General features: G+C 31.0%; 4 protein-coding genes across 9 annotated transcripts in view; 3 read left to right on the top strand and 1 right to left on the bottom strand.

Annotated features, from left to right (window-relative positions):
• LOC117207584 (tubulin polyglutamylase TTLL5) overlaps nucleotides 1–3,925 on the top strand; it is a 35,568-nt gene extending 31,643 nt beyond the window's left edge. For 3 of the 4 annotated variants that reach the window (XM_033447938.1, XM_033447939.1, XM_033447940.1), the window contains exons 9-15: nucleotides 69–298; nucleotides 377–572; nucleotides 649–814; nucleotides 891–1,031; nucleotides 1,119–1,269; nucleotides 1,336–1,502; nucleotides 1,593–1,815. In XM_033447938.1, coding sequence (XP_033303829.1) covers nucleotides 69–298; nucleotides 377–572; nucleotides 649–814; nucleotides 891–1,031; nucleotides 1,119–1,269; nucleotides 1,336–1,502; nucleotides 1,593–1,815 — 1,274 coding nt within the window. Of the gene's footprint in view, nucleotides 1–68; nucleotides 299–376; nucleotides 573–648; nucleotides 815–890; nucleotides 1,032–1,118; nucleotides 1,270–1,335; nucleotides 1,503–1,592 lie in introns of all 4 variants that reach the window. The other variant, XM_033447937.1, reaches the window with a different exon arrangement.
• A 1,438-nt stretch (nucleotides 3,926–5,363) lies between these two features.
• Nucleotides 5,364–11,794, top strand: LOC117207591 (zinc finger protein 2 homolog). 3 transcript variants are annotated; one of them, XM_033447951.1, is made up of 6 exons: nucleotides 5,364–5,863; nucleotides 6,018–6,355; nucleotides 6,431–6,571; nucleotides 6,635–6,700; nucleotides 6,773–6,837; nucleotides 8,401–10,453. In XM_033447951.1, exons 2-6 carry the CDS (start codon nucleotides 6,023–6,025, stop codon nucleotides 9,569–9,571), a joined length of 1,776 nt encoding a protein of 591 aa, XP_033303842.1. In that variant the 5' UTR covers nucleotides 5,364–5,863; nucleotides 6,018–6,022; the 3' UTR covers nucleotides 9,572–10,453. The 3 variants fall into 3 exon arrangements, with proteins under 3 accessions (XP_033303842.1, XP_033303844.1, XP_033303843.1); XM_033447953.1 differs by lacking the exon at nucleotides 8,401–10,453 and adding an exon at nucleotides 7,292–8,374 and having other exon boundaries at nucleotides 5,364–5,916; XM_033447952.1 differs by lacking the exon at nucleotides 8,401–10,453 and adding an exon at nucleotides 10,486–11,794 and having other exon boundaries at nucleotides 5,382–5,916.
• A 521-nt stretch (nucleotides 11,795–12,315) lies between these two features.
• Nucleotides 12,316–13,977, bottom strand: LOC117207618. The gene is made up of 6 exons (XM_033447999.1): nucleotides 13,460–13,977; nucleotides 13,158–13,356; nucleotides 12,958–13,098; nucleotides 12,708–12,878; nucleotides 12,432–12,608; nucleotides 12,316–12,366 (listed from the first exon to the last, which is right to left on the bottom strand). Exons 2-6 carry the CDS (start codon nucleotides 13,347–13,349, stop codon nucleotides 12,316–12,318), a joined length of 732 nt encoding a protein of 243 aa, XP_033303890.1. The 5' UTR covers nucleotides 13,350–13,356; nucleotides 13,460–13,977.
• A 1,416-nt stretch (nucleotides 13,978–15,393) lies between these two features.
• LOC117207596 (transferrin receptor protein 1) lies at nucleotides 15,394–17,205 on the top strand. Its single transcript, XM_033447962.1, has 7 exons — nucleotides 15,394–15,703; nucleotides 15,773–15,909; nucleotides 15,976–16,197; nucleotides 16,260–16,441; nucleotides 16,517–16,709; nucleotides 16,798–16,879; nucleotides 16,978–17,205. The coding sequence occupies exons 1-7, from the start codon at nucleotides 15,426–15,428 to the stop codon at nucleotides 17,177–17,179; spliced, it is 1,296 nt and encodes a 431-aa protein (XP_033303853.1). The 5' UTR covers nucleotides 15,394–15,425; the 3' UTR covers nucleotides 17,180–17,205.
• The last annotated feature ends 62 nt before the right edge of the window (nucleotides 17,206–17,267 follow it).

The raw sequence follows: 17,267 nt of genomic DNA, 5'->3' as shown, positions 1-17,267 counted from the left end.
ACTTCGTCGAATATAAAATAGGATATAGACTAGGACATTCTAATACATATTGTTTATTGCTGTTCTAGAACTATTTGGATTTGATATTTTAATCGATGACACGTTGAAACCATGGTTACTGGAAGTGAATTTGACGCCATCATTGGGATGCGATTCCCCGCTCGATGTTAGATTGAAATCGGCTTTAATAGCCGATTTACTTACTCTGGTTGGTATACCTGCGATCGATCCGATGTTACGACCGCAAAGCACGCACCTGAACCGATCCACAGTAACTTCTACTAAAAGAATAGTTAACGTAAGTACTATATCGTGAGTTCTTGACTGAATATTCGAGTGTAATGAGCCATCGATCGAAGATTTTATTTGGTTATAGTGTAGGAGAGTACATTCAGCCGAAACATTATCACAAAGAAAAAAGAACGGTAGTAAAAGTAATATCAATAAATCAGGATTAACACCCGAACAGCAACGAATAGTAGCATCGGCGAAAGCTCAATTCGATCGACGAGGAGGATTCGTTCGTATATTTCCTAGTCCAAAATCGTGGGAAATGTACTCACAATATTTAGGTAAATATTTGAAAGCAATATTTTTACGAGTTTTATTTTGATTAATATCGCATTGAATATTATTTTGTATCTTCAGATCCAACCACGGGCATACCAATAGCTTCGGACCCTTTAGGTCCAGGCAGACCTCCGCATCAACTTAATACGAATCATAATTTAATGTTACACGAGCAATTATTTCCCGCGGCTAGTCGTACTACTGACTTTATCATTCCCGAGGTTACATTGGACAGATTGTCTAGGTACTTTTATGAAAATAATAAAAAATTCAAAAACCCATCGTCAAATAATAATATACAATTCATATATACATTACAGATACGAAAGATATGAGAGAGCTTTGGTAAAAGGGCACAAACAAAGCTTAGATCGTGGTAGTAGTAAAGAGAATATCGATATAGATAAACATAAGTATAAGAGCCAAGTGGTGCAATCTATGCACGAAGGAAATAAACTTAGGTTGGCTATATGATCATCAAGTTATATCATCGATATCGTAGAATTTACAAATTCATAATGTATTACATAATTAACGAAATTTTTCAGTCCTGGAGAAGCTAGAAAGGCCTTCGGTTTATACTTAGGACATATATTACGTAAAATATCACAGCCTAATGCGGATCCAACATGTTGCGATCTTGTGATGAAATTTCTTCAACAGTCGGCTAGTAATTTAAGGACCCCATTCTTTTTTACGGTACGTCGTCTAAGTATATTGCTTAAAATTTTATATATTATAATTCAATTACTTCTCTCTATATAGTTACCAAGTAGTAAATTGAGTGATAAAGATCGTGCTGCTGTCACGGCTAAACAACTCTCAGACTTTTTACATTTATACAATCGAGAGACAGATCTTTACGCGGATACAGTTGACCGTCCACGTACTGTTCCGAATCGACTTTTCCAAAAGTTTTTAGTCGCGGCAAGGTAAGTTCGTAGTTAGTTTCTTTTATTTCATTTATATCGTTAATTATTAATATTTGATACTGTCTAACGTGCAATCTAATTATTAAATAGCGAACAAGATCTCGATGATATATTAATTCTACAAACGAGGCTATACAAATGCGCTCACAGTTTTTTGGGAAGAAGCGGTTTCGCAGGAAGTCTACCTGGTCCTAATTTATTGGGTTCTTTGCCCCACATTACGTCTCGCGTATATTCTAACGCTGCAACCAGCGAACAATGCAAATGTAATCAGTCATCAATTACTAGGCCTATAAAAGCTGCGCGTACCTAGCTGTACAATGTGTGAATATTTGTTATAGATACGTCTGTTCGTTAAAAGTACTATGTACGGCTGCTCTAGGACTTCCCAGTACAAGTGGACAATCATCCACGTATATATAATCTTAACGTTTCCCATATAAATATAGCACAGAAAATCATCATAAAACTAATATTTTGGGTACGCTTGAAAAGTGCTTTAATATTCGCTTACCAATTATAAAGTAGAAAAATGAAAAAGTCCGTTATACGATAGTTCCAGCGAATAATATCCCGAACCTCTTTGAAGAAGTTTTCTTGGTCTCTTTAATCGAGTTCATATTCTTACATAACAATTTTATCTTAAAACTAGTCTTTAGCATCAAAGATTCGAAGTTAGATAGGGAATGATCTTAAAATAAAGGAAACGCTCACGGATTTAGGTTTTGCGAGTTTTATCGTGTAAAACATGTGGCCAATTAAAATTGAATCGTTTTAAGATACAACAGGAATTTTAAAGAATAAATAATTCAATTAATAAATTTTAAGGACGTTCACGTTATCGGCCTACGTAACAGGCAATTAATGTTCACTTCTTAAAATAAAATATCAAATTTATTGATCGTGAAGAAACTTTTACAACTTTTACAAAAATATTCAGTTTGACATACTTATTTTACTATTATGTATTAATCATTCGAATATATAATTTTATACAGATCGATTTAACACTTAATTTCATTTAATTAAAATATATATCTTTTACCACAAATTTAGACGGTACCTTAATAATTAACTATCATTCTTAACAATTTTATCAAAGATGTTCCTATCTAAGTTATATTTTTGTTCAATTAAAATAAACATATTCATTTGTATCAGCTTATATTAGATGCCTCTTTAAGTCTAGCCAAGTTGAAGGCAGACGCATAAAGAGTTAGCATGTGTTTTTCATTGTAATCTTATTCAGCATTTTGTTCGACAGTCTAAATTCGTCCATAAAAGATCTAGAGATAGACGTAAAATATAGTAGTTAAAAAAATTACATACAAACATTCAACGAATTGAATTTTTGCGAGTATATAGCTTAGGAAAGAAAATCGGTTTAAGAATTTTTTCGAGATCAATTTTTCAAAGTGCAATAAGAATAAATGATTAATAAATTAAAACTAGGCTCGTTATAAGATACAGAACATATTTGTATAGAAATAGTACATATACAGTATACATGTATATGTACAGTATACACCTAATTGTACAATGGTTTTTAGTCGTGACTCGGTAATATGCCTGATAATATTAAGTTACATGCATTCAGTTTGAAAGAGACATGTACCACAGCTTTCATGATTGTGGTTACTAAATGGAAAGTGGGAAATGTTTGACGACACGATTGGCAGGTACCAATCCATTAGATTAAAATCGTATAGGTCTTATCCATCCACATAATGCCGTCAGTATTTAAACAAGGATTTACAGCTTATTCTTCCAAGAAATGTAATGTCATTTGCATTTTACAAGCTTTATACCATTGCACGCGAAAAAAGAAACGGAACAAAATTGTATTTTTCCAATTGCGTTATTAAATCGAAATAGGAAATCCTGGTACACATATATTCAACTCATTTGCTGTGATATAATCGCATATGACGGCATAAGTATCAATTGAGCGCAGTATCTTTAACTCAATGGCATTCAATGTTATGTATAACATGTTATCGCAGTGGGTTGATCTCACATAGGACGAAAGTCTTAATGTTATCCCTTACTAAGCACAAAGAAAGCTATTGTTCATTGTAGCAGCGAAGAATATTGTTATTGCATAATTGTATTCGTAGTCTGACACGTTATAATCAGTTAAAAGATACGTTATCAGTTTATATTTTGAAGTTTAACGCATCCACCTAAACATAACAACGAGTAGGCTTAAAAATGTGGTTCTAAATGCGTGTTGACCATGTTCATTTCGTTTTGTCCCGTTGAATTTCACACTTTTCGTATTAACTTTCATTTATAGTGAACGTATGTGTTATTTGCATAAGTTTAGTAGAAATATTTCGTATAGATATCTATTGTTAATTCGAACAATTAATATATGTATTTATATCAACTGAAGAGACATTATTTTTTAATTCATACAATATTATTTTTTTATATACACGCCACACATCACGTTTCATTGCCCGAATTTATATCTACATCTTGTGTCATAATATAAGCGGGATGTTTTGCAAAAAAATACTCTAGCATACCGGTTCAATGTCCGTTATTTGCGTCCATCCTAAATGTATAAAACATTGATGTCGTAAGTCAAGATTATCACACAAGAAGTGGTACGTACTGCCATTATTTTGTAAACATATCTTTTCTTTACAATCGTAATGTATTTTTTATATTGTCAGCAGTTTTATTTAAATAGACGTGCTTTATGTGTTTGAAACGTCAGTCGTGTAAAATAAAAAATGCACAGCAATTTCACTTATTTTTTAAGATTAATATTAGTCACGATTGTTTGAATGAAAAAACATGAAAAAAAATAACTTTATAGTGTTCATGTATGTTTTAAATGTTTCTTGATTTCGTAAAGCGGCTAGCGATAAGTATACAATCTTAGCAAACGGAGAGTATATCGAAGTTACATTTACACAGATCGAGGGAAGGCACGAAATGTTAGGAAGCTTATTGATATATTAGCAAATATATACATATACTTAACGTATCGTTCTTGTACTTAAATGTTCACAATCTGTTATGCCAAATGCTTTCTGTATTCGTATATGCGAAATATTTATTATGTTGTAATACAGTGCGTGACTGAAAAGTTTTTGAAGAAGATATAGATATTAATTCATGTGTAAAATATCAAAAATTTTTTCTTTCCAATCAATGAAATTTGTCTTTGAATCTTATGCAGTAAGTTTGTTAAAATGTTCAGAACGTAATTACTTGTAAACTTTAATTAAAGAGGAATGTTGAATTTAAACAATAGTAAAAGTCGTCGGGAACGGTGAAATTAGCAGATGTATATATAAAAAAGGAAATTGTTATTACATACCTCCGTGTTGCGTATGCAACACTCCCTTCCTACCTGTGATTTGTAAAATTTACTAGTCAGCTTACTGCATTTACTATAAATAAAATATTGTAAGAAAACAATCGCTATGTACAACTATTTTATTGTAATCACCGAATATAAATAATGCAATCGTTACTCGGTAATATAACAGCATCGAAACGTCGGCATACAAAATAAATTGCAACTAAGCAAATATTTATTATTGTTAAAAATCTATTGTTGATTGTTATATAACCGAGTACTATGCAGCCTTCTTAGGTTTTAAACATTTAAATGATACCGAGAGGCATCGATTGTATGTACCTACAAGCAAACGTATTTTCGCATTGTAAAATTATCTTCAAATTCAAGTATTTAAAATAAAATGTAATGAATCGGGATATGCATCCCATGCCCTTGCATTTAATGTACCTTGATTAAATATATAATTTATACGGAAATTTAAATCAGAATTAAGGCGCTCTTCTTAGTTGCTATGGTTCCATCGCCAGCTGGCGTTGAAAAGTGAACATTTTTCCCCAGGAATTATCCTCCATGTTTTATCTAGAAATTAAAGTAGTGATTATTATGACGGAACAGTACTTTCCATCGGTTTATTCATAACAACTTGCTCGTCTCATTATGTCGGAAAAAGTTACGTGAAACTTGAGAAATTATTAGAATTACAAAGTAAAATATAATTAAAATAGGCTTATATAAATTAATTATATATGTTACATACAGATAAAGATATTCTTTACTTTTTCTTCGATTGTGCAACGAAATTAATCGGCGCGAAAATGACACGTAAAGAACCGAAACTTTGTAAACATTTATGATCGTGCTTACTAAATAAAGATATTCTATAAATATTTCACCTGCCTAAATGGTCGAGAACAGAAGAATAATGGATTTGAATTGTTAAAGAATGACGTATCAGATGCTTTAATAAATGTAGTGTTTGTGGTATTTGCAAGAAAATGAAATTCTAACACAAACGAAGATTCAATTACAATTTCTGATTTGTGTATGGAAAGTGAAAAAAATACTGCATTTATATTTTTATAAAAATATTTTTTTGTGAGTATATTCTTTATCTCAGAATCTTTATAAAATCAATATTGCATTCATAACAAAGAGGTCACAACAGCCCTATCAAACTTTTATATTTAACATTCTAGGTACAATGGACTCTGAGGGTTCTGTTATATTGGAATCATGCGGAGAACATTCAATTTTAATTCAAACGGTAAAAGACATGGTTAATGTAAATACACATACTGATTTACAAAGTGAGGAAGGTGGATTTTTCGTAGTAACAGATGTTCAAGATGAACAACAAAATGTGATAGAAGTTTCAAATGAGCAATCAACAGTAGGACAGTCTGATGTACAATTTTCCTGGTCTAATTTATGTAGAATATGTGCAAATGTCAATGATCATTTAATCCCAATATTTGAAGGAGAAGGTCTACAACATGACTTATGTAATAAAATACATAAATATTTACCAATATGTGTATGTATTTATTTTTTTTATTGCTTATTACTTTTATTTATACGTATAGAATGTCACATAAATTATTTTTCATAGGTATCTGAAAATGATGCACTTCCATTACAATTATGTTACCATTGTGCTGCTACATTATTAGCATGGCATGAACTATTAGAAGGATGTCTGAATGCAGAAAGAAGATTATTAGAGATGCAAGATGCTTTGCAAGAAAAACAGGTATATACAAAGACTTAATTATTCCAACAAGAAATTGTTTTTAAATCTGTATTAATTTCACAGGGTATAGAAGGATTAGAAACTTCTACACAGGATGCAACATCTGCACCTAATGTAACGGAATCACTTGTAAGTATAAGAACAGTACAAATAGCTTTTATCTGTGCATATCCCTTAAATGGTTCTTTTAATTATGTATAGCATCAACAGCAAGAAACTGTAAAGGATGAAGTCTCTGGGAATTCAGCTGTTAATGATTCAGACAGGTAATGACTTCCTTTATTTAAAACAAACTATAGAAAGACTATGCAACTATTGGAGCTATGCAACATGTGTAATTGAACGTGCAGAAAATATGCCCAATATAAATAATGTTACACTCAGTACTTAAAATTTTCATAAAATTAATTTTAATAATGAATATGGAACGAAGCAATGTTTTGAAAATTACTTTACATATTGACTATTTCAATTTGGAGTATGGAACAAGGATTACTGTGATTTCTTTCGATCAAAGCATTTATATATTGTTGTACACAAAGACTATTGCAAGTGGTCTATGCAAACGTCCTGAGAAAATGATGTATGACTGTGAGATTAAGGATTGTCAAGAAAAATAATCTTATTTTTCTCAAGTGCCATTGATTATTGGATTGAACAAGAACAATCTCCTATGTCGTATAACTGCAAATTCGGAGTCAAGTATTGACTGTTTTGCAGGTCCGGTAGTATGCGAACACCGTTTAAGGTGTTCCTAGATATGCAGAATGTATTTCGGAAGCCATACAGAAAAAAGTTCCAGCTACAAGAAAGAAAGCCTACAGACAATGGAGATTGCGATTCGGTGTGGATTACCGTCATGAATTCGACACTTGATCAACCTACTATAATGTCTAACCAACTACAAGACAATGATGTTACTATAAAGGAAGAGGTTTCTCAAATCTATAATTCAGATAGTATGGAAAAATTAAAACTAGATGACGAGACGTATAAACTAACAGATTCTTCAAATGCAAAAAATGGAAGTAAAAAAGTGAAAGGAAGATGTAAAATTTGTTCTAATAATTCAAAAGATTCAAAAAATTCTTGCGAACATATAAAGAATAAAGCTATCATTGATGTTCAAGAATCTTACCAATGCGTCGAATGCGGAAAATGTTTTAAGTTAAAAGATTCTTTTCTCAGACACATGAGGATACATACAGATGAAAGACCGTTTACTTGTCACGTGTGTGGAAAGCAATTTAGGGACTCTGGTGGTCTTTCTAGGCATTTAAAGGACGTACACGCAAAATTAAAAAATTTTACGTGCGATATATGTGGTAAATCTTTCGCATCGAAAGCTACGAGAGAAGACCATCGTCGAACACATACAGGAGAAAGACCCTATGTATGTGATTCATGCGGAAAGACATTTAAATCTAAAGCTTCCTTATATATTCATAGTAAATTACATACGGATGAATTTCCACATCCTTGCTCTTATTGTAATAAAAAATTTCGTAGAAGACAGGAAATGTTAGCGCATGTGACCACTCACACAGGAGAGAAAAATCATGGTTGCGACGTGTGTTCGAAAAGATTTCGAGTGAAATCGGAACTCGTTAGACATAAGCTAATTCACTCTGAAACTAAACCTTTCGTTTGTGTGGAGTGTGGACTCGCTTTTCGACAGAAACGTTATTTGAATAATCATATTAAAAGCAGACATATTGAAACTTTACGAGCATGCTAATATGCAATCTTATCATTTTGCTCTACACAGATATTTGAATTTACCAATAGACAGAAAGCATTCAAATCTGGTACATTTATTATTTTTCCAGGTTTGGTCTACTTCAGAAGAAATCCTTCACAACATATTGCTCATGGCAGCAAGCGAATGAGGCGAATTCTAAAGAAAGAATAAAAGAAAAAATTAATGACGATAGTGATCATTCATTTGAAAGTTATTACAATACAGATTTAAACATGGCAGAAATGGTGAAAGTAATGCTACCTTCTTTGAGAGAAATAAAAAATCAATATACGTGCAAACATTGTCGACGAATCTTTGAAAGAAAATACCACTTATCCCGACATATACTCCAATGTAAAACTGGCAGCTTCACTGAACGCACTATATCAAATGCGAAAGATGTAGATGAAACAGAAGATAAAGATATGAAAAACGAAAATCGAAAAGATCTAAGATTGTTTCAAAAATATAAAAAAAATAAAGTTGAAACGTATCCATGTATATATTGTGATTATGCAGTCAAACAAAAAAAATTGCTCGAACTACATTTGTTGGAATCGCATTCAGAGTTTACCAGAAAGAAGGACAAAAAATTAAAATGTGCCGATCGAGAAATGGTTATGCGTGCTAAAATGGAAATCGATGGGAAAGTTTATTATCATTGCAACGAATGTGGTAAAAATCTTTATTCACCTTATACGTTCTTCTGGCATGTGCGTATACATACTGGAGAACGACCATATACTTGTCATCTTTGTGGCAAACAGTTTCGTATAAATCAAGGACTAGCGAGACATTTACGAGATACGCATGCAGGCATAAAAAAATTTCCATGTGACATATGCGGTCGAATGTTTTCGACAAAACGTAGCGCGGAAGATCATAAACGTATTCATACTGGTGAACGACCATATATTTGTAATATTTGTGGAAAATCATTCAAGCAAAAGGCTTCTCTATTTGTACATAATCGCACTCATTCAGATGTGTTTCCTTTTAAATGCAATTATTGCGATCAGAACTTTCGAACGAGACCATTACTCATGTTGCATATAAAGAAACATACAGGTGAAAAGCCACACGCATGCGATATATGTGATCGACGGTTCCGTATAAAATACGAGCTAAAGCGTCATCGTTTAATTCACTTTGATGATAAACCGTGGCAATGCACAGAATGCAATCTCTCGTTCCGACAGAAACGCTATTTAGTTAATCATAAGAAAGTTAATCATAAGTTTGCGGTTCCTATGAAATAATAGAGAAAACTCTCTTTTCAGGTGTAAGTATCAAATGATTGAAATCGATGTAAAACATGAGCCAAGCAATTTGTCTAATAATGAACATACGGAACACCAAAATAATGGTGTCGGAATACAAGTATTGTCAGAGACTGATATTAATATTAACAAAAACCAAAGAACAGAATCTCAAAGTAACTCGGGAATTGCTTCTAAAAAATATAAAAAACACGTTTCGTCAAAACGAACTTTGGAACAACGAATTGAATTAGCTCATTCGAAAATGATGGTCAATGGATTTACGTACTATAAATGTGATCATTGTAAGAAAATACTTTCAACCTCGTATAATTTTCTAATTCATCTAAATATTCATACTGGAGAAAAACCGTATACCTGCCACGTTTGCGAAAAAGGTTTTCGTTCAGCATCTGGTTTGAACAGACACGTGCATGATGTTCATGCGAGAATAAAGAAATTCTCTTGCGATATATGCGGTCGATGTTTGGCCTCCAAAGCTTCGCGAGATGAGCACAGAAGAACTCATACAGGAGAAAGACCCTATATATGCGAAATTTGTGGGAAGTCGTTCAAACAGAGGGCATCTCTGCACGTTCACAAATCATTCCATTCAATAGTTCTTCCGCATGAATGCTCCTTATGCAGTCAAAGATTTAAGAGAAAACAAGAATTAGATAACCATACTTTCATCCATACCAAGCAGAAACCTTATTCTTGCGATGTCTGTGGCAAACAATTTCGTAGTAAAGGCTGTATTAGTCGTCATAAACGTATTCATAATAATCAAGGCTCCTAAATTTGTCCCATATGCAATGCAAAGTTCAGTTAAGGACGTTACTTGAAGAGTCACAGCAAGAATTTGCATAAAACTTCGCATTCGGTGACATGATATCGGAATGTTTATTTTGCAGGTGGAAGACCGAGTCTGATCCTGTTATGCAAATATCGACGGCCGAAAGCGAAAGTACAAACGTTGAAGAGGTAGAATATATCCAGTGCGCTCAATGTGATATTGTTTTCGTAAATATGAAGTACCTTATAGATCATATGAACAGCGAGCATGAAGCTCAAATGCATTATTGTCAGTATTGTAAGCTAGTGTATCATGGTAAAGATAAGGATTTTGAGGTTCACATATCAATGCATGGTAGTAATTATAATAAATTAAAAGATGCCACAGAAGATGAAACTTTGGAATACACAAACGAAGTGAAAAAGAAAGACAAGAATAATGAAAAATCTTTTAATCAGGACATTGAAAAGCCTCCGTGTTACACTTGCAATTTATGCAAGAGAAATTTCACAAAAAAGTGTGAATTAAAAAAACACATAAACAGACATTCCGATGTCAACCCGATTCAAAATTCGGATGAGACAGAACTTGTAAATAAAGCAAAACAAATAATTAATGATCGTGTTTCTTACAAATGTGAAACGTGTAAAAAGGTCATATTTACAAAACGGGGATTCCTACGCCATATTCGTGTCCATTTTGATAAACGACCATGTAAATGTGATTTATGCGGAAAATCCTATCGTATCGAACAAGACCTAGCTAGACATATACGAGACGTTCACGAAGGATTAAAAAAATATGCTTGCGACATTTGTGGTCGCGCGTTTGCGAATAAAGGAGCGAAAGATGATCATCGAAGGATTCATACCGGTGAACGTCCATACGCATGCGAACATTGCCCAAAAATGTTTCGAACTCTGAATTCAATTTACATTCACAATCGTGTACATACGGATTATAAACCTCATAAATGTTCATATTGTGGAAAACATTTTAGAAGCAGGCAGAGGCTAACTCATCATGAAACTACACATACAGGTATCAAAGCTTTTGCCTGCGAAATCTGCGGTAAAACTTTTTCCGTCAAAGGAGAAGTTGTACGACATCGTGCGATACATAACGAAGAAAAACCTTTCGACTGTAAATGCGGCATGAAATTTGGCCAGAAAAGATATCTGAGAAACCATATAAAACAACATCACAAGGAAGCATCTTCATGGTTGTTAGCAGAATTATTGGGAAATAATAATTGAAGCACGAAACGTTGAAGTAAATTATGTCTTATAAACATTTTGAACAAGTATTATGAGATAAAATGTATAGTTAGGTATGTGTATTTTACTTTATTTCTTATATCAGTTTTAGAGATTAATCTAAAATATTACACATCAAAATTAATGAGATTATATTGTAGTAAAATTGTATGAAATATGAAATATTTACATATCCCTGTTACATGTATAACAGTTGAATTATTTTAAATTCAGTTATGTAAAAAAAAAAAGAAAAATTCATTTAAATGAAAAGAAAACAGAACAATGTAAAGTAAACATAAATAATACTATTATAGTTTATTATCATTCTTTTTATTGTTTAACATATTATTACACATTTAATTATGCAGTATTATTACAAAATCAATATCAAATGTTTAGTTGTTGCAATATCATATTTCAGTCCCCAAAGTGTACATATGTGTATCATACATACAGTAAAATACACAAATATGGTAAATGTAAATTTTATAATTAAGGCAATTTTTATATAAAGAATGTCTCAGGAAATATGCACTTTCTTAAACCTGATTGAAATAATAAAAGAACAATATAAAATATATGCCTATCTCATAGTATTTTATAATCTTAAAAAGTCTTAGGAAAACGTGACTTACAAAAGTAAATAATACTATTAATTAAATTCTCTTAGTTTGCCAGCTTTAAAAAATTTATTTTGTGAAGTGACAAAGCATCAATTTTTTGAATTTTTGTACTAATTGCTGCAAAATATTTTGCATTTATTTTAATGTAATCTTTCTTATATTTAATATAATATTTGTTTTACCTGTTCTATGACTTCTGCTTTATCATCTTTTCCCACAGAAGTGTTCTTTTTATCAATGTTGCTTATAGATAGTTTGTTAATATCAATATTCTCCAGTGTATTAATATCAATATTTTTAAAATTATTTAGGTATAATCTTTTCAAATCATACACAACTTGTGTAATATCTACAACTTTCTTTGATGTTTTATTTATATAATAAAAAGACATTAAATAATATTTATACATTTCTAATAAAAAGATAAAACATTTTTATAAACATAAAAATGAACTTACAAAGCTGATTTTTTGGTTTGAATTCAATATACCTCTTTTTTCAAGGTTTTGGATTCCTTGTCGTTCAGCTAATCTATATTGCTTCCTTTCTGCTTTTGTGCCTCCTACTAAGCTTTGTATAATATTTCTATCCTCAGTGCTTTTCCAAGGGACATAGGTTGCTACATTTTCCTTTAGTGTAAAAAAGTATATAGTCATGCATAGCTATTTAAAATCAATATAAAATGATAAATATTTAATAGTTAAAGACCTCTTTCCAATCTTCCATTATAGGAACACATAGGTTTTTAACTGTTTCCAAAGATACTATTGATATTATTCTACATGGTACTTTAGAATTATTTCGTTGTCTTTTAACCTTTTCACTACGCGCATTATTTAACATACGGTCCTGCAATTTCATTTTTTATTATTTTTTAATGCTCATATTTACTCAATTATACTTACTACGTATACCTTCAACAATACTTTGTCAATTTTGTCACATTTATTTGGATATTTTATTTTTCTCCATAAATTGTTTTTACGAGATTGCACCAAATGGCAAAATAACATGCCTCTACGTACTTTACATTTTTTGTATGAACGTCCCATATTTACAGTTTTATATGAACACGTTATTTTTAAATCTAACATTGACATGTCTATTCTCTAAATTAATGTATTAACTAATATAAGTATAAATCTTAAAATAATATAAGTTTCACGAATAACGTTTAGAATAATTAATAATATTACTTATTAATACTCACATATTCAATAAACCTCAAACTTAATGCGCGAATGCTACGGAAATTGGAAATGGAACTATGAAAATATGGAATTAATCACGTTTCGTATTCTCGTGTCTCTTCCAGGACAAATTAAATTTGGGCAGAATTTCCGGTATAGAGATTCCGATTATATAAGAAAATAGATAAAACTAAAAATAAAAAGATAATAATCCTTTTTAATAAAATTGATAATTTTTTATATCATGTTTTTATACAATGAATTACAAATTTTGTATCGTCTCATTTTATTTCATTTCTTTTCTTGTTAATCGAATCGTAAATGGTGTTACAAACAAACAATGACGATTTTCATGGGCAACAAGTTTATAGTGATACATATGAGTTAATAATTTGGAATCTTCGAATGAAATATACCTATATATCCCAAACTTGTAATGTTTTACATTAACGTTACAAGTGTATTCTTTTTTAATACATTTATAGTATTTTTTAAAATCATTATAAAAAAAGCTATTGGTTCGTGCTTATTTATAATAATTATTTATTTCTAAATTATTCCTCTTCTTCTTTCTTCAATTGTTCATATTAATTAGATATTAAAATAAAGAACCAAATCTCTACAAATTTTTCTATTAAAAATTTATTTTTAGGTTCTTGACATAAAACCAAGATTTGTTTCGTTGTACAGATTCCACTAATTATTCTTTTCATTTCATGAATTTTTATTTAATTATTGACATGTATTAATAATAAAAGATCTTCAATAAAGTAAAGTTGCAAATTTGTTTTTCGTGAAGTAAGAATAATTGCATAAAAAAGTTGCGTATTAAAGAGGATATTATCCTTGATGGAAGTTTCCGCGTAAGGGGAAAGGTATAAAATAGTATATGGATAACTTGAACAATTTTCAACGAGATCTATAAGTGTTTGACTACAATTCTTTCTTTCTTTAAAGCGAATAGAGGAATGTAACATCTGGATAAATACTTTTGTGTAGTTTGAGTTTAAAACAGCACATCTATAGTTAAAACAACCTTGCACGTAAATGTAATACATAGAAAACTATTTATAAGCGAAACACCGTCATCATATTATTGCCCGAAATAAGTTGCTCCACGCAAACATCGCGGAACATTTACATGGTGTTACGATTATAAATATCATCTACGAAATTTATTTCATTTTAATAATTTTAACAAAGAAAGTAATTAACCTAAAGTATTTTTACGAGGACTTTTCTACATTAATATTAATATTAAATGTGTGTGAACGTTTGGTACCAATTAACTTAATGGAAGTAATTAAAAATTTATTAGTAACCATAAAACATTTTCAGCATATTTTTTAACGAAATTTTTTTTATTGCATGTACAGTACTACAAAAAGCATGTTTTTGCCAATACAAATGCTCAATGATGAATAGCAACATAAATATTTTATGTTTATGAACTTGTGAGGGTTTCGCTTTCGATTTCATTCGCACATGTCTATTGAGGATATAATCGAAAGTGAGGATAAAATCGAACCGTTGGTAGAGGGGTAGAAAGCCGACGAGACGGACTGACAAATATATCAGTCTTATCCCACGCAGTGTTGAAGTAAGTGGTCTACCGGAGACAACGGAGAACCAGTCATAAAAATTTGCCTTGTGTGAACACACAGTCTGATTGAAAGATATCTTTACACATACTCTACTATATTTACTATTTTAATTATTTCATAGCCGTGTTTTACATAAAAAATTGATACTCTTTTATTTGATAAGTTTTGAATGAACTCGTGTATCAATAGTATTCCTAATGATCCCTTACATCATTTAATAAAAAGTGACGGTTTCTGTTTATTAATATTTCTTCAAATTCGATTATTTATTCGGTAATTCGTGTGAAAAAGGGCTGTTACGAAGTATGACTGCTACCAGCTGTTAAATTATTTAATTAATTATTAAAAAGTTAATTATTTAAAAGTGTATCCAACATTCAATATGCAGCGGGTACTTAGCTTTCAAATGGTTCGTGGGGTTAACGAATCTCGCGAGTTTGTGACAAAACGTATGTGCTTTTCGTTTATATTATCGATCGGATTTCTTACTTTCTTGGGTGGATATACACTTGGTCGTTTTGTCATGATAAGAGCTATGGAATTTCGTGCTGAAAAAAGGCGCCTTGAATTAGCGGGAAACGGGCTAGAAAATACCGAACATCTCCAACGTTTCATGCTCAAGCAACTGGAAAGGGCGTCTCTTGATCCTGATTTTGAAATGTATGTTTATTCATTATTTTTAATCTTAATATCCGACTTTTATATTATCTTAAAATATTTATAAAATAGGAAATGGGATTCCTTCAATTTAAAGGAAGATGATATATATCAAGTGAATAATATTCTATCGAATTTGTCGCTTATTGAAAAGGTCGTCAAATGTCAATCGCACATCGTGGCAACCGCTAGAGGAGCCAGAGAGCCTGGTAAGTTATCTTTTTTGCATTATTTTTAACATAAATCGCATTACTTTACTTACTGTAAATGTTCAGATAGGTACGTAGTTTTATCTGCTAGCGGTGAAGGTGTCGGAATCGCTTTAAAATTGGCAAAAATTTTCAATCAAATCCAAGAAGAATGCACGTGGAAACCTCGTAGATCTATTATTTTTTGTTTATTCTCCGCATCTTCAAATCCTTGTCCAGAAATATTGTCCAGCTTTCTGCCTCACAAGATTGTGGCTTATATTGTAGTAGACCATCAAGCTTTACAAGGTTTGTTATCATAGAAAAGTTAGTGGTTATTAATTTTAAACACGCATTTCAATTGATTACAGGTAAAGGCCACTTTATTGTATCTGGATCAGATATTGTACAGTTTATGGTTTTAGAATCTGCTAGCATTGTAAAAGACTGGTTTTCTTATGACAATCAGTTATTGTCCTCAAACAACACATTTTACAATGTTACAACTTCCCGGCTAGCTTTGGACATACCTCATGCAGTACTCTCTTATGTGGTAAACAATAGAAATAATTATAAATATTTATATAATAGACAATCTTCATTGCTTGTCTTTTCCATATATTTTTAGAATAATAATATCACATGCAATGAAGATCATCATGAGAGGGAATTGCATAAAATAATTTTAGCACAAATAGTTGGTCAAACTATTTGGAAGTTCTCTGAATCTTTAATAATAAAATGGAACCCTAGTTATTTTAATAACACTGCCCTTGACATATTAAAATCTATAAACAATACTGAATTGTTGGATGTTAAAGGTACAAAATACATTACATACTATATTACATACTATATACCATACTTGCTTTGACTTTTATAACATTAAATAAAATTACTTTTTTTTAGAGAAAGTACAACAAACCTTGGATAAATTGTTAACTAGCATTAAAATTTGTAATAAAAAAATTGATACAGTTGACAACATCAAGTATGTAATTTTTACAAGTTACATAAAATTCTTATATTTACATGTTACAAATTACAACATTTCAGAAATCTAGAGAATCTATTCTTTTTTTGTTACAGCACACTTGACACAAGGATACTAAATGATTTAATGATGGATTTGGATAGAATTCTTCTATGTCCTGATAAACAAAATCAATCCAGAACTGATTGGTCAAAATTTTTTAGATTGAATCATGAGCCTTCAGACAAAATCATAATGTACATGAACGAAGTGGTGAAGTGTTATGAAAATGCTATACAATTTTTACAAGATCGATAGAAAAAATATAAAAGTACAAAACATTAGATATGGAATTGTCTTTTTAAATGACTGTGGTAACATTTAATAATTATCATTGACGTTTTTT

Source organism: Bombus bifarius, unplaced genomic scaffold (genome assembly GCF_011952205.1).
Source record: "Bombus bifarius isolate JDL3187 unplaced genomic scaffold, Bbif_JDL3187 scf7180000008039, whole genome shotgun sequence".
NCBI lineage: Eukaryota > Metazoa > Arthropoda > Insecta > Hymenoptera > Apidae > Bombus > Bombus bifarius.
This window is presented reverse-complemented; position numbering and strand designations above follow the sequence as displayed.